We start from the raw sequence: 22,314 nt of genomic DNA, 5'->3' as shown, positions 1-22,314 counted from the left end.
GCTATATTATTTAAATATTAAACCTTTCTCCATACTTAAAAACCAGTACTGTATTCTTTGTTGCACAAGGTAGTAAAAAAAAAAAAAAGGAATATTTTTTTTTTCTGTTTTAATGAGTAATCATCAGATATTCCTTGCAAAGTTTTCAAAATCACAATTACTGAAATGAAATTTAAAAGTCTTAGGAATAGTTGACAAACCTGTACATGAATGTTCATAATAGCCTTATTTCTAATGCCAAATGCTGGAATCAGCCCAGATGTCCTTCAGTAGATGAATGGTTAAACAAACGCTGGTACATCCATGCCATGGAATACCACTCAGCAATAAAAAGGAACAAAGTTTTGAAACTTGGATGAACTTGGATGACTCTTCAGGGAAATAGTCTGAGCAAAAAAGACAATCCCAATACATTACTGTATGATTCCATTTACATAACATTTTTGAAGTTACAGAATTAAGAAATTGAGAACAGATTTAGTGGTTGCCAGGGGTTGAGAGATAGGAAGAGGTGTATATAGTTATAAAAGGGCAAGAAGAGGGATCCTTGTGGTTTGGGAACTATTTAACAACTTGTTTGCAGGGGTGGATACACACATGTAAATGGGAAATAAAATAATAATAGATCTTAATACACACATAAAAACACACAAATAGGTATTGGTAAGATAGAAAATTGGAATCTGTGGGTTGTATCAGTATCAATATCCTGGTTGTGAGATTATACTTGAGTTCTGCAAAATGTTACCATTGGGGGAAACTGGACAAAATGTATAAGGAATCTCTACTATTTCTTATACCTGTGTGCGTACCTTAATTATTTTAATCTATTTATAGTTATCTTAATATTTCAGTCAAAAAAGTCATAAGACTATTTTATTTAGTCTTCAGAAGATAAGTAAAGGTACCATGGGATCTTTTTTCTTAAAGTAGTATACACTTATGATTGTGTACTCTGATCATGAGTGTTTCTGCTATCCTAGGGCCATCAGGGAATGATCTAGTCTACATATTAGCTGTATTTCAGGCCAATTACTTTAGATATTCATGTGATAAAATTCCAAATTAACTTATATTTTTCTCTTAATGTTTTTTTGTTGTTGTTGTTGCTGTTTTTGAGACAGGTCTTGCTCTGTCGCCCGGGCTGGAGTGCAGCAGCACAATCATTGCTCACTACAGCCTCAAATTCCTGGGCTCAAGTGCTCCTCCCATCTCAGCCTCCCCAGTAGCTGGGACTACAGCATGTACTACCATACCCAGTTATCTTTTTTATTTTTTGTAGAGATGAGGTCTCCCTATGGTGCCCAGGCTGGTCTCAAACACCTGGACTCAAGGGATCCTCCTGCCTCAGCCTCCCAAAGTGCTGGGATTACAGACATGAGCCACTGTACGTGGCCTTTTTTTTTTTTTTTTTTTTTAATGAATTTTTCCTTTCCAAGGAAGATGCACTGGAGAAAGAAGGAAAAATAAAACAGCAGGAGACAGGGATGGGAAGATTGCTTGTCAGGGAAATGAGACCTGTCCTTCCTAACAGTGAAGATGGTCTGGGCCATTCAAGATGGTGTGTTGGAGTATTGCATGACACTAGAGCAAAGATACGGCAGTCTTTATGGTTAACAGTGACTGCAAATGCTGCGTAAGTCATGGCTGTGTTAACCACTGCTCTAAGGAATGTAAAGCTGGTGGTTTCAGTGCATTATTTTTAAAAAGTAGGGTTTTTTAAATTGTAAAATACACATAAACATAACGTTTACCATTTTAACCATTTTAAAGTGTACAGTTGACTGGCATTAAGTATTTCTATTGTGCAGCCACCACTATCATCCATCTCCAGAACTCATCTTGAAAATAGAAACTCTTCATATGAAACAGTAATTCCCCATTGCCCTCTCCCTCCAGCCCCTGGCATCCAACATTCTACTTTCCATCTCCATAAATTTGACTACTCTAGGACCTCATGTAAGTGGAATCATACAGTATTTATCCTTTGATGACTGGCGTATTTCACTTCACATAACGTCTTTGAGGTTTATCCATGTTATAGCATGTGTCAAATTTTCTTTTTTTTCCCCTTAGAAACAGGGTCTCCCTTGCTACCCAGGCTGGAGTGCAGTGGTGTGATCATGGCTCACTGCAGCCTTGACCTCCCTGTGCTCAGATGATTCTCCTACCTCAGCCTCCCAAGTAGCTGAAACTACAGGCACACACTCACTACCATGCCCAAATAATTTTTGTATTTTTTGTAGAGACAGGGTTTCACCATGTTGCCCAGGTTGGTTGCGAACTCTTGAGCATAAGTGATCCTCCAACTGTGGCCACCCAAAGTGCTGAGATCACGGGTGTGAGCTACCACACCCAGCCAGATTTCCCTTTTTATGCTGTGAATATATTCCATTGTATGTATGTACCGTGTTTTGTTTATCCATTCATCTGTCAGTAGACACTTGAGTGGCTTCCACCTTTTGGCTGTGGTGAATAATGCTCCTATGAATAGGTGTACAATTAGCTGTTGGAGTCACTGCTTTCAATTCTTTTGGGTATACACTAACAGATAGCATTTGCTAGATGATATAGTAATTCTATTTTTAATTATTTGAAGTCTCACCACATTGTTTTCCACAGCAGCTGCACCATTTTACATTCCTACCAGCAGTGCACAAAAGTTCTGATTTCTCTACATCCTTGTTAACACTTATTACTTTGTTTTTTGAATAGTAGCAATCTTTATAGGTGTGAGGTGGCATCTCATTGTGGTTTTGACTTACATTTCTGTAATGATTAGTGATGTTGAACATCTTTACATGTGCTTACTAATTGTACATCATTTTTGAAGAAATATCTATTTAAGACCTTTTCTAATTCTTAAAATCAGATATTTTTTGTTGTTACTGAGTTGTGGGAGTTCTTTATTATCTATTCTGGATCTTACCCCTTATCAGATACATGATTTGCAAATGTTTTCGACATAGTGGGTTGCCTTTTCACTCTGTTGGTTGTGTCCTTTGATACATAGGAGCTTTTAATTTTGGTACAGTCCAATTTATCTTTGCTTTTGTTGCCTGTGCTTTTGGTGTCACATCTAAGACATCATTGCCAAATCCAATACCATGAAGCTTTCCTCATATGCTTTCTTCTAAGAGTTTTATGTATAGTTTTAGCTCTTAATGTTTAGATGCCTAACCATGGAGTGTCAAAATACATGTCAGAAAGCGAAAGAATGGCAAGGAGAAATAGATGAATCCACTATCATGGTTAGAGATTTTTAATAATCATTAAGGACATAGTTGAGTTCTGCAACACCATCAACCAACTGGATATAATGGATGTCAAAAGACACCTTCATTAACAACAACAGAACACATACTCTTCTCAGGGTCACATGGAACATTCAGCAGGACAGATTACAATCTGGGAAAGAAAACAAACCTTAACAGATGTAAAAGAAGATAAATCACACAATATCTGTCCCCAGACCACAATGGAAATAAACTAGAAATCAATAACAGAAAGATAGCTGGAAAAATCTCCAAATACTTTGGAGATTAAATGCCACATTTCTAAATAACTCATGGGTCAGAGAAAAAATATGAAAATACATTTTAAAACAACTTGATCTAAATGAAAATGAAAATACAACTTCTCAATTTGTAGGAGGTAGCAGAAATAACGCTTGTCTTTCTACTTTCCTAATGTATGCATTCAGTTAAATGTAGAATGCCAAACTCTAAAACCCACAGAAGATAACAACAGAAAATCTAGACAACCTTGGGTATGGTGATGACTTTTAGATACAAAACCAAAGTCATAATTTATGAAAGAAATAACTGATAAGCCAGACTATGTAAAAGTTTTAAAAATTGGTAATTTTTTTTCTTTTATTAGATAAAGTCTCGCTGTTGTCCCCAGGCCTGCAGCGTGATGGCATGATCTTGGCTCACTGCAACCTCCGCCTCCCGGGTTCAAGCGATTCTCCTGCCTCAGCCTCCCAAGTAGTTGGGATTACAGGCGCCTGCCACCACACCTGGCTAATTTTTGTATTTTTAGTAGAGATGGGGTTTCACCATGTTGACCAGGCTGGTCTCGAACTCCTGACCTCAGGTGATCCACCTGCCTCGGCCTCCCAAAGTGCTGGGATTATAGGCATGAGCCACTGCGCCCGGCCAAAAATTGGTAAATTGTTAAGATACTCAAATTTATAACATTGACTGCATACATGAAGAAAAGTAGAAAGATCTAAAATCAGTATTCTAAGCTTCCACATACGAAATTTAGAAAATAATTAAATCCAAAGTAAGCAGGAGAAATAAAAATTGGAGCAGAAATCCATGCAATTGAAAACAGGAAATCAATAGAGGAAATTAATGAAACCAAGAGTTATTTCTGAGAAGATCAGTAAGCCTCTAGCCAAGCTAATAAGAGAGAAGACACAAATTACTAATATCAGAGACAGGGCATATCTGGCTGGGCATGGCTCACACCTGTAATCCCAGCACTTTGGGAGGCTGAGGTGGGTGGATCACCTGAGGTCAGGAGTTCGAGACCAGTCTGGTCAACATGGCAAAACCGGGTGTCTACTAAAAACATAAAGATTAGCTGGGCATGGTGGCGCATGCCCGTAGTCCCAGCTACCTGGGAGGCTGAGGCAGGAGAATTGCTTGAACCAGGAGGTGGAGGTTACAGTGAGCTGAGATCGTGCCACTGCACTCCAGCCTGGGTGACACAGCGAGATTCTGTCCAAAAAAAAAAGGTTGGGGGGCATATCACTACAGGTCCCACGAACATTAAAAACATAGTTGGCTGGGCGCGATGGCTCAAGCCTGTAATCCCAGCACTTTGGGAGGCTGAGGCAGGTGGATCACAAGGTCAGGAGATTGAGACCATCCTGGCTAACATGGTGAAACCCCGTCTCTACTAAAAATACAAAAAAAAAAAAAGAAAAACAAAAAAACCAGGCGTGGTGGCAGGCACCTGTAGTCCCAGCTCTTCAGGAGGCTGAGGCAGGAGAATGGCATGAACCCGGGAGGTGGAGCTTGCAGTGAGCCGAGATTGCGCCACTGCACACCAGCCTGCGCAACAGAGCAAGACTCCGTCTCAAAACAAAACAAAACAAAAAAACATAGTCCAAGATCCTGGTGTGATTCCGTTCTGCTTGGCTGTTCTCTTGAGTACTGGTCATTTATCTCTGCCCACCTTCTTTCCCACCTAAGTGGGTGCCACCACCGATGGAAGATTTGATGGACATGGACATGAGTCCTGAGGCCCCAGAACTATCTTTTCGGTTGTTGAACTAAAGGCTGACAAAGATTATCACTTTAAGGTGGATAATGATGAAAATGAGCACCAGTTATCTTTAAGAACGTTCAGTTTAGGGGCTGGTTCAGTTTAGGGTGCTGGTGTAAAGGATGAATTGCACATTATTGAAGCAGAAGCAATGAATTACGAAGGCAGTCCAATTAAAGTAACACTGGCAACTTTGAAAATGTCTGTACAGCCAGTGGTTTCCCTTGGGGGCTTTGAAATCATACCACCAGTGCTCTTATGGTTGAAGTGTGGTTCAGGGCCAGTGCATATTAGTGGACAACACTTAGTAGTTGTGGAGGAAGATGCAGAGTCAGAAGATGAAGAGGAGGAGGGTGTGAAACTCTTAAGTATATCTGGAAAGCAGTCTGCCCCTGAGGTGGTAGCAGGGTTCCACAGAAAAAAGTAAAACTTGCTGCTAATGAAGATGAAGAAGATGATGATGATTTTGATGATGAGGAAGCTGAAGAAAAAGCGCCAGTGAAGAAATCTATACAAGATATTTCAGCCATAAATGCACAGAAGTCAAATCAGAATGGAAAAGACTCAAAAGCATCAACACCAAGATCAAAAGGACAAGAATCCTTCAAAAACCAGGAAAAAACCCCTAAAACACCAAAAGGACCTAGTTCTGTAGAAGACATTAAAGCAAAAATGCAAGCAAGTATAGAAAAAGGTGGTTCTCTTCCCAAAGTGGAAGCCACGTTCATTAATTATGTGAAGAATTGCTTCTGGATGATTGATCAGGAGGCTATTCAAGATCTCTGGCAGTGGAGGAAGTCTCTTTAAGAAAATAGTTTAAGCAATTTGTTAAAAATTTTCCATCTTATTTCATTTCTGTAACAGTTGAAATCTGGCTGTCCTTTTTATAACGCAGAGTGAGAACTTTCCCTACCGTGTTTGATAAGTGTTGTCCAGGTTCCATTGCCAAGAATGTGTTGTCCACAATACCTGTTTAGTTTTTAAAGATGCAACTTCACCCTTAGCTTGGTTTTAAGTATGTATGGAATGTCATGATAGGACATAGTAGTAGTGGTGGTCAGACATGGAAATGGTGGGGAGACAAAAATATACATGTGAAATAAATCTCAGTGTTTTAATTAAAAAACAAACAAAAACCACAAAGAAAACATAGTCCAAGAATACCATGAACAACTCTGTGCCCACAAATCTGATAACCTAAAGTCTACCACCCATTTATGGTAACTCAGCCAACTCAGAATAGAGGGGAAACTTCTACAACTTGATAAGGAACATCTACAAAAGTCCTACAGCTAACATCATAATGATGAGAAACTAGAAGCTTTCCTGCTAAGATCAGGATGTCCTTTCTCACCACTGATTAACATCATACTGGAAGTCCTAGCTAATATTAGCAGTAAGGCAGAAAAGGAAATAAAAGGTGTACTGATTGGAAAGGGAGAAATAGGATTGTCTTTGTTCACAGATGATATGATTGTCTATAGAAACTCTGAAGGAATCAACTGAAAAACTCCTGGAACTAGTAAGCAGCTATAATAAAGTTGCGGGATACAAGATTAATATATAAAACTCAGGCACTTTACAATATGCCAGCAATGTACAAGTGAAATTTGAAATTAAAAACACAATACCACTTACATTAGCATTCCCCCAAGAAATACTGAGATATCTATCTATCTATCTATCTATCTATCTATCTATCTATCTATCTATCTATCTATCTATCTATCTAATCTGTCTATCTATCTATCTATCTATCTATCTATCTATCTATCTATCTATCTATCTATCTATCTATCTATCTATCTAGAACTGCCTGAGGAAAACTACAAAACTGATGAAATTGAAGGACTACTAAATAAATGGAGATATATTCCATGACCATGCACAGGATGACTCAGTATTGTCAAGATGTCAGGTCTTCTCAACTTGATCTACAGATTTAGTACAATCCCAATAAAAATCCCAGCAAGTTATCATGTGGATAACAACAAACTGATTCTAAAGTTCATTTGGAAAGGCAAAAGATCCAGAATAGCCAACACAATGTTTAAAGAGAACAGAGTTGGAGGACTGTCACAGCTGACTTCAAGAGTTATGATAAAGTTATAATAAACAATACAATGTGGCATTGGTGAAAGAATAGACAAATAGACCAGCTGAATGGAATATGGAGCCCAGAAATAGACTTATGCAGGCTGGGCACAGTGGCTCACATCTTTGGGAGGCTACTTGAGGCCAGGAGTTTGAGACCTCCCTGGGCAACAAAGCAAGATCTTGTCTCTACAGAAAAAAAAAAAAAAAAAAAAAATTAGCCAATGTGGTGGCATGTACCTGAAGTCCTAGCTATTTGGGAGGCTGAGGTGGGAGGATTACTTGAACCTGGAAGTTCAAGGCTGCCGTGAGCTATGATCACACCACTGAACTCCAGCCTGGGCAACAGAGAAAGACCTTGTCTCAAAAAAAGAAATAGACTCATGCAAATATAGTCAGCTGATCTCTGACAAAAGACCAAAGGCAGTACTGACAAAGGACCAAAGGCAGTATTATGATGGAGAAAAGACAGTCTTTTCTACAAATAATGCTGGGACAGCAGGACATCTGCATGTGAAAAAATAAACCTAGACACAGATCTTACACCCTTCACAAAAATTAACTCAAAGTTGATCTTACATCTAAATGTAAAATGCTAAATTGAAAAACTCATAGACGATAACAACAGAAAATCTAGATGACCTTGGGTATGGTGATGACTTTTAGATACAAAACAAAGAAATAATTGATAAGCCGGACTTTGTAAAAATTAAAAACTTGCTGTGCTCTATAAAAGACACTGTTAATTAAGAGAATGAGAAGACAGGACGGAGACTGTAAGAAAATATTTGCAAAAGACATATCAGATAAAGGACTGCTATCCAAAATATACAAAGAAATCTTAAAACTCAACAATAAGAAAATAAAAAAACTGATTAAAAGATTGAGCAAGACTTGCACCACACATCACCATAAAGATGTAAGACTATGTAAGGATGCTATTGAGAGACAGGACTGGCTGGATTTCCTAGGCCGACTAAGAATTTCTAAGCCTAGCTGGGAAGGTGACTGCACCCACCTTTAAACATGGGGCTTGTAACTCAGCTAACACCCAACCAATCAGGTAGTAAAGAGGGCTCACTAAAATACAAATTAGGCTAAAGCAGGAGGTTAAGAAATAGTCAAATCATATATCACCTGAGAGCACAGGGGGAAGGACAATGATCAGGATATAAACCCAGACATTTGAGCTGGGAGTAGCAACCCTCTTTGGGTCCCCTCCCATTGTATGGGAGCTCTGTTTTCACTCTATTAAATCTTGCAGCTGCATGCTCTTCTGGTCTGTGTTTGTTACGGCTCGAGCTGAGCTTTCGCTTGCCGTCCACCAGTGTTGTTTGCCGCCGTCGCAGACCCGCCTCTGACTTCCACCCCTCCTGATCTGGCAGGGTATCCGGTGCACTTCTGATCCACCGAGGTGGCGCCCATTGCCGCTCCCAATCAGGCTAAAGGCTCGCCATTGTTCCTGCACGACTAAGTGCCTGGGTTTGTCCTAATCAAGCTGAACACTAGTCTCTGGGTTCCATGGTTCTCTTTTGTGACCCCGGCTTCTAATAGAGCTGTAACACTCATGCATGGCCCAAGATTCCGTTCCTTGGAATCTGAGGCCAAGAACCCCAGGTCAGAGAACAAGAGGCTTGCCACCATCTTGGAAGCGGCCCACCACCATCTTGGGAGTTCTAAGAACAAGGACCCGCCTGGTAACACATTAGAGAATTGTAAATTAAAATGAGATACCACCACATACCTGCTAGAATGGCCAGCATTCAAAACACTGACACCAAATGCTGGCAAGGTTTTAGAGCAATAGGAACTCTCATTCATTGCTGGTGGGCCTGCAAAAGTGTAGTCAATTTTGGAAGACTGTGTGGCAATTTCTTACAAAAATAAACATATTCTTACCATACAGTTCAGCATATATACTCCTTGGTATTTGCCTGAGGGAGTTGAAAACTTGTCCATAAAGAAACCTGCACGCAGATATTTATAGCACCTTTATTCATAATTGCTAAAACTTGGAAGCAGCCAAGATGTCTTTCAGGAGGTGAATGGATAAAGTGTGGTACATCCAGACAATGCAATCGTTTTCAGCGCTAAAACAAAATGAGCTACTAAACCATGAAAAGGCATGGAAGGACCCAAAACTTATTTTAGAATTATAGAAAGCCCCACATCTTATTCAATAAAAGTTATTTCTATTGTTAAAAACCCATACAGTATACATTTGGATAATTGAATATCAATTGTATGTTAAATGATGATAGTTTTGTATAAATGTTAAATTTTCTGAATGTTATAATTAGATTTTTGCAGTGTAGGAGCCAGTCCTTGTTCTTAGAGGGTACACACTGAAATAGAGACAAAATGCCATGATGTCTCCAATTTATTGGTGTAGCAAAGTGGCTTGGCAAAAACAGCATCCCCCCACATATATAAATGGGCAAAGTAACTAATGGTGATTCTAAGTATGTGTATTATTCTAACTTTTCTTTAGGTATAATTTTTTTCAAAGGAGCTGTGGAGGTTACCGTAGATGTTGTAGGCTATTTGTCCATGTCAAATTAGCTCTGGTCCACTTGAATGATTATAAGCAAAAAGACCGACAATACCAAGTGTTGATGAGGATGTGGGGAAATTGGAACCTTCTTACAATGTAAAATGTAAATAGGTTGGTAGTTCCTCAAAATGCAGAACAGAGTTAACCATAATACCCAGCAATTTCATTTCTGGTTCTATAACCCAAAGAAATGAGACGATACGTCCACACAAAAACTTGAATGTGAATGTTCATAGCAGTGTTATTCATAATTGCTAGCAACTAGCAAATGTCCATTTACTGGTAAATGCATAGACAAAATATGACATATCCATATGATGGAGTATTATTCAGCAGTAAAATGTAATAAACAAACATGGCACAGCACAGATGAATCTCATACACCTTATTGCTAAGTGAAAAGACACGTAAGATTAAGTTGTAGAATTCCATTTATGTTTGGTGTTGGGTAAGGTAAATCTGTTGAAACAGAGCAGTGTTTGCCCAGGGCCAGCAAGTAGGAGTAGGGAGTGATTGCCAGTGGGCACAAAGGAGCTGTTTAAGGTGATGGAAATGCTCTAAAGTGATGATTGCACAACTCTGTAAATTTGCTAAAAAAATCACCGAACTGTGTATGTACACTTAAATTGAGTGTATTTCATGGTATTGTAAGCAAAATGTAATGAAAAGACAGGCTGTTGGTTTAGCTCTGAGTAAGATTTGAAGCGGTATTAAGACTCCTTCTGCTTTTTGGGGTCCTCTTAGGTGCTTACGGTGAGACATATCCTGCCATTGAAGATGACGTCCTCCCTCCACCATCACAGTTGCCCTCTGCACGGGAGCGCAGGAGGAACAAATGGAAAGGACTAGACATTGTGTGTATGAAACTTCTTTTCTTCCCCTTTTCAACTTAGAAGAATGAGAGGTCTGGGTTCTGACCCATGCTAAATCTGTGTGGCCCCATAAAGAAAGAGCACTTGCTTGAAATTCAGACATGGGTCTGAATCTAGGCTCAGCCTTGACTGGATGACCTTGGGTAGCTATTGAATTCTGCTGCTTTGGCTTCTTCCAGATAATAATAGTATTTTCTTGTCTCCTGGGGTGGCTGTAAGTAGCTCTGCATCCCAACCTTCCTCCTTCTCCTGCAGAATATATGGATTTCAGAGAGGCACAAGAAGGAACTGATGCCATTTATCGAAAAGCCTCATGATAACCTAATTCTGTGATATAGGCGTCATCTTCATTTCGGTCAAATGACTTGCCAAGGTCATATGGGCAAGAAGGCTGAGATTCAAACCCATGTTCTCATCACTCTGCTCCCCAGCTTTACGGTGTAGCCAGTAAAAAGTAGAGGCTTTGGAGTTTATGTCCCAACGATGTCACCTCCTTGTTGGGCAGGCAGCTTGGGCAATTTCTTAAACTCTGTGTTTCCTTTTATATGACATTAAGATACAGTTAATATGAAGCATTTAGCACTGAGCCATGTATGCAGAGAGCTCTCACCAAGTAACAGATGCTATTAGCGTTATTATATGTACAGCATTACCAGGTGAAAATAGCTTTGCTTTTTGCCTTAGGCAACCACCAATCTACTTTGGTTTCTATAGATGTGCCTTTTCTGGACATTTAATATAAATGAGATCATACATTCTATGGTTATTTGTGACTGGATTTGTCTGTCTTCTTTTGAAGGTCATTCATGTTGTAGCATGTGCCAGTACTGATGCCTCTTTAGTGTTGAATAATTTTCCACTGTATTAGTATCCCACATTTTGTTTATCCATTTAACAATTAATAGATATTTGGGTTGTGTTCACTTTTTAGCTCTTACGGATACTATTAATGTTCATGTACAAGTTTTTGATGTTTTTATTACTCTTGAATATATATAGCTAGGAGGAAAACTGTTGGGTTATATGGACACTTTGTATTTAGCATTTTGAGGAAGTACCAGACTGTTTTCCAAGGTGGCTGTACCATTTTACTTTCCCATCATCAGTGTATGAAGGTTGTAATTTCTCTGTATCCTGGCCATCACTTAGTGTCTTTTGATTTTAGCCATTGAGTGTAAAGTAGTGTCATGGTGGTTTTGAGTTGCATTTCTCTAATGACGTTGAACATCTTTTCATGTGCTTATTAGCCAGTTGTATATTTTCTTAGGAGGTATGTCTATTCAAATCCTTTTGCTTTTTTTTTTTTTTTTTTTTTTAAATACAGTCTCGCTCTGTCGCCCAGGCTGGAGTATGGTGGTGTGATCTCAGCGCACTGCACCCTCTGCCCCACTGGGGTTCAAGGGATTCTCCTGCCTCAGCCTCCTGAGTAGCTGGGATTACAGGTGCATGCCAACATGCCTAACTTTTGTATTTTTAGTAAAGACGGGGTTTTGCCATGTTGGCCAGGCTGGTCTCAAACTCCTAACCTCAGGTGATCTGCCTGCCTCCCCTCCCAAAGTGCTGGGATTACAGGCGTGAGCCACCGTGCCCAGCCCTTTGCCCATTTTCAAATTGAATTGTCTTTTTATTGAGTTGTAAGAGTTCTTTTACATTCTGGCTACAAGTCTAGTTATCAATGTGTGATTTTCATATCTTTTTTCCCATTCTGTATCTTTTTAACTTTCTTGATGGTGTTCTTTGAAGCACAGAAGTTTTTAAATTTTGATGAGGTCCAACTCATCAATCTCTCTTGGGCTTTTGGTGTCTTACTTAAGAAACCATTGCCTAGGACAAGATCATGAGGATTTACTTGTTTTTTTTCAGTTTGTTCTTAATTGTAGGTCTGTGATACACTTTAATTTTTGCATAGGGTGTGAGGTGCAGGGGTCCAAGTCCATTCTTTTGCATGTGGCCATCCAGTTGTTCTAGCAGCATTTGTTGAAAGACTGTTCTCCCATTGCATTTTGTTAACTCATCTGTAAACATAAGGATTTACTTCTGTATTCTTCTTAATCTTAGATCTACTTGTCTTATGTCAGTACCACACTGCCTTGATTACAGCTGGACTGTCTCAGCCCCTGCTGCTTTAGTTTTTTCCTTCTGTGTCCTATAATTCCCAAGCTTTATCCAGACTGGCAGCATTTCTGTCATCACAAATGTTATTCCTTATTCTTGACTGAGTCATCTGAGCTTGCATGGATAAGCATAGGAGCCATAATATAAGTGCTCCATATTTCCATTTATTTTGTTCATCACAATGTACATTTGAGGGCAAGAGGAGGTTTTGATTTGTCGATGTTTTTTTCTTTTTTTCCCTGAGATAGAGTCTCTGTCTCCCAGGCTGGAGTCCAGTGGCACAATCTCGGCTCACTGCAACCTCCGCCTCCTGCGTTCAAGTGATTCTCCTGCCTCAGCCTCCCAAGTAGCTGGGGACTACAGGTGCCCGCCACCATGCCCAGCTAATTTGTATTTTTAGTAGAGATGGGGTTTCACCATGTTGGTCAGGCTGGTCTCCAACTCCTGACTTCAGGTGGTCTGCCTGCCTCGGCCTCCCAAAGTGCTGGGATTACCGAGAGTCACCATGCCTGGCCCTGATTCACTGATTTGTGAACATACTTTATGTTAATGACTTTCTGAAGTTCTGTTTTCTAACTACAGGATAGCAGTCGTCCTAATGTAGCACCAGATGGTCTCTCTCTAAAATCTACATCCAGTGTAAATGTTGATCAGCTTAGAATGAGAAATGAGGAACGAATGCGAAGACTGAATGAACTTCACAATAAACCTATTAATACAGGTAAATGACCAAGTGTAATGGCCTATAGCAGAGATCCTGTATGAACTTTTAAACTTTCTTACTCAAGGCTTTCACTAACGTCTGAGGATAGATGGAATGAGTTTGAAGTCCTTTGAGTTGTATGGCCCAAGACGTTAACTATTGAGCAAAACCAGACCTCAGGATTAAGTTTGCATCAGATTTTCTCTATCAGAGAGGGTGCCCATTTTAGAGTGGAGTCTAAACAGGTAAAATAGTTTTTGCTTATGAAATATATCCAGGCTTTGCTTTCAGCAGAGAAAATGCTATATGATATAGTAATCACTTTACTAAAACCTTAGTAATAAAACATTATTAGAAATTAGCCTTAAGACTGAGTTCTTACACTTATGCTGTAAATTTGTAGTACTACAAAGAAAATTTTTACCTTCTTATTTGGCTTTCCACACCATGGACCAACAAAGCCTCAGAGGTCAAATAAAGCTAGTCTCATTATGAGTGTATTTTTGTGACTTGCAGGTTAAAGCTAGTCATAGAGCACAAGGCAGGATGGACACCTAAGGAGCCCTGTACCACCCTTTTTTGTACCAATGCTATTACCCACTGGGATAATGGGACAGTTTCATATTGGTAATATTAGTTTTAGCAAATAGTGGTCTATTTGGGAAATACTCTTTAGTCTGTTAATCTACATTACAATCTCAAGATTTTTTTTAGATTCTACCTTTAATACTGTATTAATTTAAAACTGTAGTCATATACTGTCTATCTAGCAGTCAAGGTGTGGTGTGTTCTAATGGTGGTAATTCCACACCAAACACAAGCAGACATGGTTAATTGATGGGACAGTAGGAAAGGATGTCTTCTTTCCAGCTACAAGGCATTTTCTTTTAGACCCAACAAACTGAATTAATATTTAACAGGAATATATCTGAGAGAAGACAGCATTTTAAGAATCTTTTTCAGAAGATTTTTAATGTCTACACTGTTTTTTAACATTGTCCTTTCAAGCAGGAGCTTTTTGTTATGATGTGGATTGATTGCACATACCAATCCTTCACAGACCAGATGTAATTTAAAAAAAAAAAAAAAAAGGCCGGGCGCGGTGGCTCACGCCTGTAATCCCAGCACTTCGGGAGGCCGAGACAGGCGGATCACGAGGTCAGGAGATAGAGATCATCCTGGCTAACACGGTGAAACCCCGTCTGTACTAAAAATACAAAAAAAAAAAAAAAAAAAAAAAATAGCTGGGTGTGGTGGCGGGCGCCTGTAGTCCCAGCTACACGGGAGGCTGAGGCAGGAGACTGGCATGAACCTGGGAGGCGGAGCTTGCAGTGAGTGGAGATCGCGCCACTGCACTCCAGCCTGGGCGACAGAGAGAGATTCCGCCCCCCAAAAAAAAAAAAAAAAAAGAAAAAAGAATATGACATCACAGGGTAGGAAGACAGATTTTCCTATTACTATACCTAATAATAAGTAAAACACAGAAGTTGAGTACAAATTCAGTTAAAGAATGAAACACATTAAGAGCTACCTCTTCATTGACTGGACATGGCCTTCTTAGATTAGATGTTTTAAGAATGGAAGTAATCTCATTGCAACTAGTGTTTTCCCAAAATAACTTAATTTCCTTTATAGCAGTGTTATAGGTTGAAGAGTATTCCCCAAACCTTGCTTTAAAAAAAAAAAAAATTATGTGTAGCCATTAGGCTTCTCCTGAGGTAACAGTTACAAAATAAAACTACCTACATTCCTCCTGTTGACTTTGGTGGAGAGGTGTCGCTGATATACTTAGAATCCCTCTGGTTGCTAGTGCCATGGATTCAGCTTACTCAGTTGATCATTTTTTGTTTTACAAAATTGACGCCTTTGTGGGCCTGCTCTCCTCCCTCTAAAATACGGTGGGGTGAGTCTAACCAAAACAGAGTTCAGGACATGACATTGTGGGGAAATGCCGAGTTGTCCTGCCTGCCTGTTACCTGAGTCACATGTCCCTTGCCTCCTGTAGATGATGAGAGTTCACTGGTTGACCCTGATGACATCATGAAACACATAGGGGATGACGGATCAAACTCTGTAGCAACTGAGCCCTGGCTCCGCCCTGGCACTTCAGAAACACTGAAACGCTTCATGGCAGAGCAGCTGAACCAGGAGCAGCAGCAGGTTCCTGGAAAACCAGGCACTTTCACTTGGCAGGGCCTGTCGACTGCACATGGTTAAAATAAACCTGTATTGGACCCAGTAGTGCCTTTTAAGGTGAAAGGAATGGTAAATCTGTACCTTCAATAATATGTCCTACTTTTGGCCCCTACCTAAAAGTTACTTTTTTTCCATCTGTATATAAAATTATTATGATGTATATTGTGTACATAAATATAAGGCCATGATTATTGATTTATATAATAGAATTGTATAGAATTATTTTTGCACAATTTTGTCATAAATTAGGGTGGTAATGAACTGAACTACTGTATGTGCGTATGTTGAATTCTGCTTGTCATTAAGGTGAGTAAGTGTCTTAACCGTCCTGTAAAACCAGATTCCCCTTTGTTACATGCACATTTTCCATTGTTACCTCCATGCAAAAGAATTCATTTAGTAGGTACATCTATTGTAGCTGTGATTATTCTAGTTTCTGTGTGACACAATCAGATGTCCTATTTCATGTTATTTGTAGCTACTGATACAGAAATGAAGGGAACTGTAATTGCTTGTATTCTTGTAAGCCATACATTAAATGTTACACCTTTCTGCTTCTATTTTTATTCCAATGAAGGCATTTAAGTTACTAATTTATATAACTACTTCTTGATACAAATAAATTTTTATTTTAATTACTAAAATCTTTTTATTTTAACTACTATGGAGCTTTCTAGACTAGTTTGTTCTGGAGGCTGAACAGAGGTGGGGACACCCGGGAGTCAAGGACAGAGAGACTGGAGTCGTCTTCTTGTTCCACCACCATGGAACCTTGGATAAGTGAGTCCATGTGAGTTTTCTAATCACTCAGTAACTGATACTTTTTTTTAAAAAAAAGGAGTCATTCAAATTATGAAATTCTGACTCAGATTAGAATCTTCACAACCATGACAGCTGAGAACATCCCCAGGCACTGCTTCTCCAATACATCCTCTGATGTAATTAATGGTAGACAATATCAGACATATTACTGATATTTTGAGTTTTGGCTAGTTGTAAATTTTATATTTGATTGATTTTCTAATTTTAGGACCATCGTTTGCTTTACTAGTAAAGATTTGTTCTATTGTCATCTGAAAGAAAGAAGAAAGCCTCTGACTCTTCTAGGGGAAGAGTCCTAATACTACACCATTAAATAATCAACTGCCAGGTTGTGTGGAACACTTACCCTCGCACAGCAAGGTCACAGTGGCTCCCAGCTCTAGCATCCAGCTGGGCTTGAACAGAGCTGTCTTAGGGGTAACAAATACGGCACACTTACAAATGCATTGTTCAGTAACTGTTCATTATCTAAGAGAGGTGTGAAAGCAAAGATGACTGAATACTTTTCCTCTTTAACACAACCATGTTAGATGATACTGACATGTTCCATTTTTGTTTAATGCCATGTACCACACAACTTCAACTGACTCCTAAAACACACAATATTGCAAACTGTGCTGAAGAGAACTTTAGCTCTTTTCAGCACTCAAGTAGTGTAGCCTGATGCTAGGTTATTAATATATAAAATAATATTAATATGCAAAATATCAAAAGATTTTCGGGCTGGATATGGTGGCTCACGCCTATAATCCCAGCACTTCGGGAGGCTGAGTTGGGAGGATCACTTCAGGTCCAAGAGTTTGAGACCAGTCTGGGCAATATAGTGCGATCCCGTCTCTACAAAAAAAATGTTTTTTAATTAGCCAAGTGTAGTGTTGTGTGCCTATAGTCCTCACTACTGGGGAGGGTGGAGTGTGAGAATCACGTGAGCCCCGCTTGAGGCTACAGTGAGCTGTGATCATACCACTGCGCTCCAACCTGGACAACAGAGTGAGATCCAGTCTCTAATAGATACATAAAAATTTTAAAAACTGCCTTAAAAATAAATATTCTATGGTAAGTACAGTGTGAGGGAGGATCTAATGCTGGAAGCTGGAAAGAAAATACCAGAACCAAACAATACTGAATTTGTAGTTCTGGCTGAAAATGTCTTTTCCATAGTAGTTTGGCCTTAACAGAAAAGAATCAATGAAACATGGGGGTGGGTTACAGAGGTTTTGATTGCACTGATGAAATATTTCAAAAACTTTATTGACCTATAACCTGATTAGAATATGCCAGATGAGAATCAATATTGTACAGAAAGTTGTACAGAATTTTTTACATAGAAAACTTTACATCTGTACCATATACATTTTATCCGTCTGAAAAAATTTTCTACATCCACTGTTAATACGGAATGCTTGACAATCTTGTCTTTTAACCATCAGAGCACAATTCACAGTATGAATACATTTCCAGTAAATCTAACCTCCGCAAACCATGCCAGATTTGTTATTTTAATATATTCAACATTAAATTCTGTACATAGAGTAAAATCTACATCAAGCCCCACCACCCAAAAGAAAATGACAGCAATCTGGATTCATTTTGCAGTGATTCAAGTTTTGGTCCATAAAGGATCATTCTATTTTAATGGCTCATCTTTAAAAGCCCTAAGAGAAATATGTGACAGGTAGTTACTGTCAGTAGGGATATTTTCTACCTTTTTTTCCCTGTTGTTGAAGTGTCGGCCACAACAGCTTCTGGGCATGTTAAAGCCTCAAAATCACCACCCACCAAAAAGGGCCAAACTAAAAATCCCCACAAAATAAAAAAGAAAGTTCCACCCAAATGTTTAGTGCATTTGACAAAATATTATGGGTATTTAGCAAATGAATAAGAAAATAAAGAAAGAAAACAGTGCAGGAAGAACTATATAATGTTTAAGATTTTTATATTACAGACCTGCATCTCTGTACATTTTTCACAGGATGATTACCAGTATCTCAGATAGCCTGAGTGTGCAAAAATCTTCAGAATAAGAATACCATAGTTGCTAAATATCTTTTACCATGAACAATAATTTCTTCTTCTCTCCCCACTCCCCAATTATAAACATTTTATCCTTCAAAATACAGCTCTCCTGAGTTGTACTTCTTGTAGAAGTTCAATCTTTACATCTATAGTTCTTTGGGTAAGTTTCACTTCCACACCTGCCAAAAACATGTGGGGCTTTTCCTGCCGTGGAAGACAGGGAAGGACCCGTGAGCATCAGCTGACACTGTTTAAACAGGCTTTCTGCTCAACATGAGGCCAACATAACACACAAAATCCGCCCGTACTAAAAGGGACTGGAGTGTTGAAAGTTTGAATAAGAGTTCTAAGCATCTTTACCAGTAACTCTCAGACACTGCAATCCGAAGAAATCGTTTTTCAGGTAGGAAACCTCAGCTCCAGCGTCCTTTTAAAGAGCAGAGGGATGTAAACGCCAACAAAAATATTAAGTTCCCATCATTGCTTGTTTATTCCAAGTTCCTGTTCAGGTGGTTGTGATATCTGAAAAACTACTCCGATTCGCAGAAAAAATCTTCTAAGAACAGCACGAAGTTCAGGAATCAAGTCAAATTGCATAATTTCACATAAGAGAGGGTAGTAGAATGATGCATGAGCTTTAAACTGCAGGGAAAATGAATTTCTCCGTTAGCAGTGATTGCAAACTCCAGAGCCTCAAACTGCCTAGAGTCAAACTACTCTGGGGCTCGATTACAGGAGCCAGGAAAGCAGCGTCCACAGCAGGCAGTGACTGTGGGTTGTGGAACTTAGAAAAACTCACTTCATACAAACACTAGTCACTTACATATCCTTACTTTGAAAAACATTTGCCTGTATATCTTTGACAAACTTTTAGTAATTTAGCACTGTTTTTCCTGGGCAATAAGCAAAAGAAAACAACTGAGTACAAACTAGAGTTGAGTTTTTATAAGCTATGGGTTACTGAGATTTTATCTTTTGTTACATAAAAATTTTAAGTTTTGGGGAAAAATCTAAACAGTTCTTCAGGCAAAGCTACATACGTTTCACATGTACAGTTCAATTGCTATACTTCGGCTGTATCTTCACAGTAGTTCCTTCATCTCTGAACTCTAGTCTGCAGCCTCCTTTCCTACCCCTGTGCCCCTCCAGATCCAGAGAAGCAGTGAGACATGTTATGGCAAAAAAAAGTCAGCTGTGGAGTAACAGAGGCTGGGGTTTAGAACCCTTGGCCTTTCAAGTACTGGGCCACATCACTAGGCATTTTAAAACCTATTCTAGGGTCACAGCAAAGCAACCTGTTTCCTTATGTGCGAGCTGTAAGTTGCTATTTTTTTGTAAGAGTAGAATGTACATTTTTGAAAACCTTTAAATATGCACTTATATTCACAGTCATGTGTGTATTTTATCTTTATTTCTACTGGTTCAAAATTCTTTTATGAGGCCCATTCACTAGGGACTCTGGGTTACCTGGAACCACTAAATATGCCAAAGGAACAGCTGCAGCCCGGAGCACAGGCCCAGAACCAGATGTATTCTTGAGTAGCAGGCAGAGTGCAAGGTCATGAGGTAGTTGGACAGCAGTTTTCAAAATGGGGAAAAGGGAGAGACTCCTGGGGTCACAATGGGAATTTCAATGTTGAGGGAACCCAGGAACTTCTCGAGGTATCCCAAGGGATTCTGATCCCTCACCTACTGAATCCCCTAGAGAACTGCTAATTAGTGAACAAAGCTGGGTAAGAGGGAGAAAAGCGAGGACTGAGGAAGATACAGCAAGGCCACTGGTGGTTTTGCACAAGCAGCAGTGCAGCCTGGGCACTGCTTGATTCGGCTCTGAGAGCTCTTGCACGGCGACTCTGGGACCCGGCATCCCGACGCGAATCGGGCTAGAACTGTTGGGCTGGATTCGAAGCCTCATACTTACCCTATTATCGCTTATCTTTAGAACTTTAGTTAGAAACAAAAGCAGTAAGTTAGTCCAGGCTTCCCGATGACTTTCTGATGTTAGAGTGAGGAAGTAACTTAGCGCTTCACTGCAGACACTGCAAAAGAAAAGGCTTCCTTTAATGTTACTTGTATATCTACTGGTCCCCATATTCACTGAGAAAGAGCAATCATGAACATAGTAGTGAATATGAACTGTTCAAGAACATGTTAGATCCTATCTGTTTACATTAGCTGGAGTGTCAACATAAACATGCTTTTCAAATTGGGAAGAAAACCAAACATGTTAAAAGAAGCCATTGTAACTTACCAGGAAACCCACATTTTCCTAATTTTCTAAGTTTCTTTCAATTCAAAGCTGCTGTGTGGCAGGTGGCACATATGAAGCTTAGTTTCAAGAGACCTGGGCTGGAATCTGAGGCGACTCCTCTCTTCACTGACCCTTGTGAGGACCTAGATCACAAGGCCCTGCGGGGCCTTAATCAACCAGTCTTGTCAATCAAATGGGATAACAGAGACTAGGTGACCCCTTAAAATTCTAAAATGTATTTAATTGGCCTCAGAACATCTATTCCTTAAGTAGATGTAATACAATGCAGATGGTAGTATTCTTTCTGAAAGGCATGTTTCATTCTTAGCCTGAGTTTACATGTTAGTTATCTTAAAGTAAAAGAGTAAAAAAAGTAATACTAAGAAAAACTCCAAGTATTTTTTCCAAAGTAAATGCAGGCAGGCAAGTTTTCACTTTCACAAATGATTGTTCTGTAAAAATGGGACTATCTTAGGACATTAAAAAGGCCTATAAATGACATAGTTCACAGTTTTAAAACAGAAAACCTCCTTTGTCCTGCATGTTAGACATGATTTGGCCACATGTCACTAAAGCACATTCATCTCTAAGACTGAATTTAAGTTTTACAATTGCTCTGTGGAATAGGGGCATCCAGGCCCCAAAGGCTCAGCTCTCAGCATGGTCCCACCGGTGCCCCTTTCCTGCCCGGCACCACGTGGCTACCTGGTCAGAGATGGAAATCAGTCAAGAGTCTTACTTCAAAAGCCTCTGCTGGACCTCCTCCCAGGCACTAACGCGGCTCTCATCCATGTACATCCGGAATAGAATGCGCAGCCCACAGGCCAGGCTGCTGGTCTCCTGCTTTAGAAGGTTGGGCTTGGATTTGCCTTTGAATCCTGCAGAAAGGGGAAGTTTCTGGGATTAGTTTGGGAAGGCATCTTATGTAAAGGTGAAGCAGCCCATACGGAAGCACATTTTGTTTGTGCTCAGCCATCAGCATCTGCTGCTTACAAAGCGGAGCCACAGCAGCCTGATATGAAGATGATTTCCACGTCCAGGATTCCCTCCCTATTCGCGTTGGGGATATGAGATATAAAATAACTTGTGGCCTGGGAAGGTGGAGCCCTTCACATGAAACTGCACTTGAATCCCCAAAGCTGTAGAAGGGGCTCTGTGCTCTGCCTGCACGAGGGCGCTCAGATAAACAGGGGCAACCTCCAGGAGGTGAGAACTGCTCTGTCAGAGGTCTGATGGGTCCAGTGTGTGTGGACACAAGGAGGGTCTATCAGCTCAGCAGGAACAGGCCCAGTGGAATGGTGGCAACAACTTGGGTAGGAAAAAAGGGGAAAAATAAGTACAGACTACTCTTCCCAGAAGTTAGGCTGTAAAGGGAAGAAGAATGCCACAGCTGTTTTAAATAAACAAACAT

At 39.7% G+C, this 22,314-nt stretch overlaps 2 protein-coding genes and 1 pseudogene across 20 annotated transcripts in view; 2 read left to right on the top strand and 1 right to left on the bottom strand.

Annotated features, from left to right (window-relative positions):
- The window catches only part of CSPP1 (centrosome and spindle pole associated protein 1), a 130,191-nt gene extending 113,733 nt beyond the window's left edge, over positions 1-16,458 (top strand). For 11 of the 14 annotated variants that reach the window (XM_050802019.1, XM_050802021.1, XM_050802015.1 and 8 more), the window contains 3 exons: positions 10,673-10,782; positions 13,498-13,636; positions 15,624-16,458. In XM_050802019.1, the coding sequence (XP_050657976.1) occupies positions 10,673-10,782; positions 13,498-13,636; positions 15,624-15,835 (461 nt within the window). In that variant the 3' untranslated portion in view covers positions 15,836-16,458. Of the gene's footprint in view, positions 1-10,672 lie in introns of all 14 variants that reach the window. The other 3 variants (XM_050802024.1, XM_050802022.1, XM_050802023.1) reach the window with 3 other exon arrangements.
- Positions 16-7,006, top strand: LOC126961510 (nucleophosmin-like; annotated as a pseudogene). The gene has a single exon (XR_007728320.1). The product of XR_007728320.1 is annotated as a nucleophosmin-like (transcript).
- A 1,408-nt stretch (positions 16,459-17,866) lies between the features above and the next one.
- The window catches only part of ARFGEF1 (ADP ribosylation factor guanine nucleotide exchange factor 1), a 147,220-nt gene continuing 142,772 nt past the window's right edge, over positions 17,867-22,314 (bottom strand). For 2 of the 5 annotated variants that reach the window (XM_050802008.1, XM_050802009.1), the window contains exons 37-39: positions 21,643-21,781; positions 20,574-20,691; positions 17,867-19,294 (exon numbers count right to left, since the gene is read on the bottom strand). In XM_050802008.1, the coding sequence (XP_050657965.1) occupies positions 19,130-19,294; positions 20,574-20,691; positions 21,643-21,781 (422 nt within the window). In that variant the 3' untranslated portion in view covers positions 17,867-19,129. The other 3 variants (XM_050802011.1, XM_050802010.1, XM_050802007.1) reach the window with 2 other exon arrangements.

Source organism: Macaca thibetana, chromosome 8, assembly GCF_024542745.1.
Source record: "Macaca thibetana thibetana isolate TM-01 chromosome 8, ASM2454274v1, whole genome shotgun sequence".
Lineage (NCBI taxonomy): Eukaryota > Metazoa > Chordata > Mammalia > Primates > Cercopithecidae > Macaca > Macaca thibetana.
The sequence above is the reverse complement of the archived record's forward strand: the minus strand, read 5'-3'. Positions and strand labels throughout refer to the sequence as shown.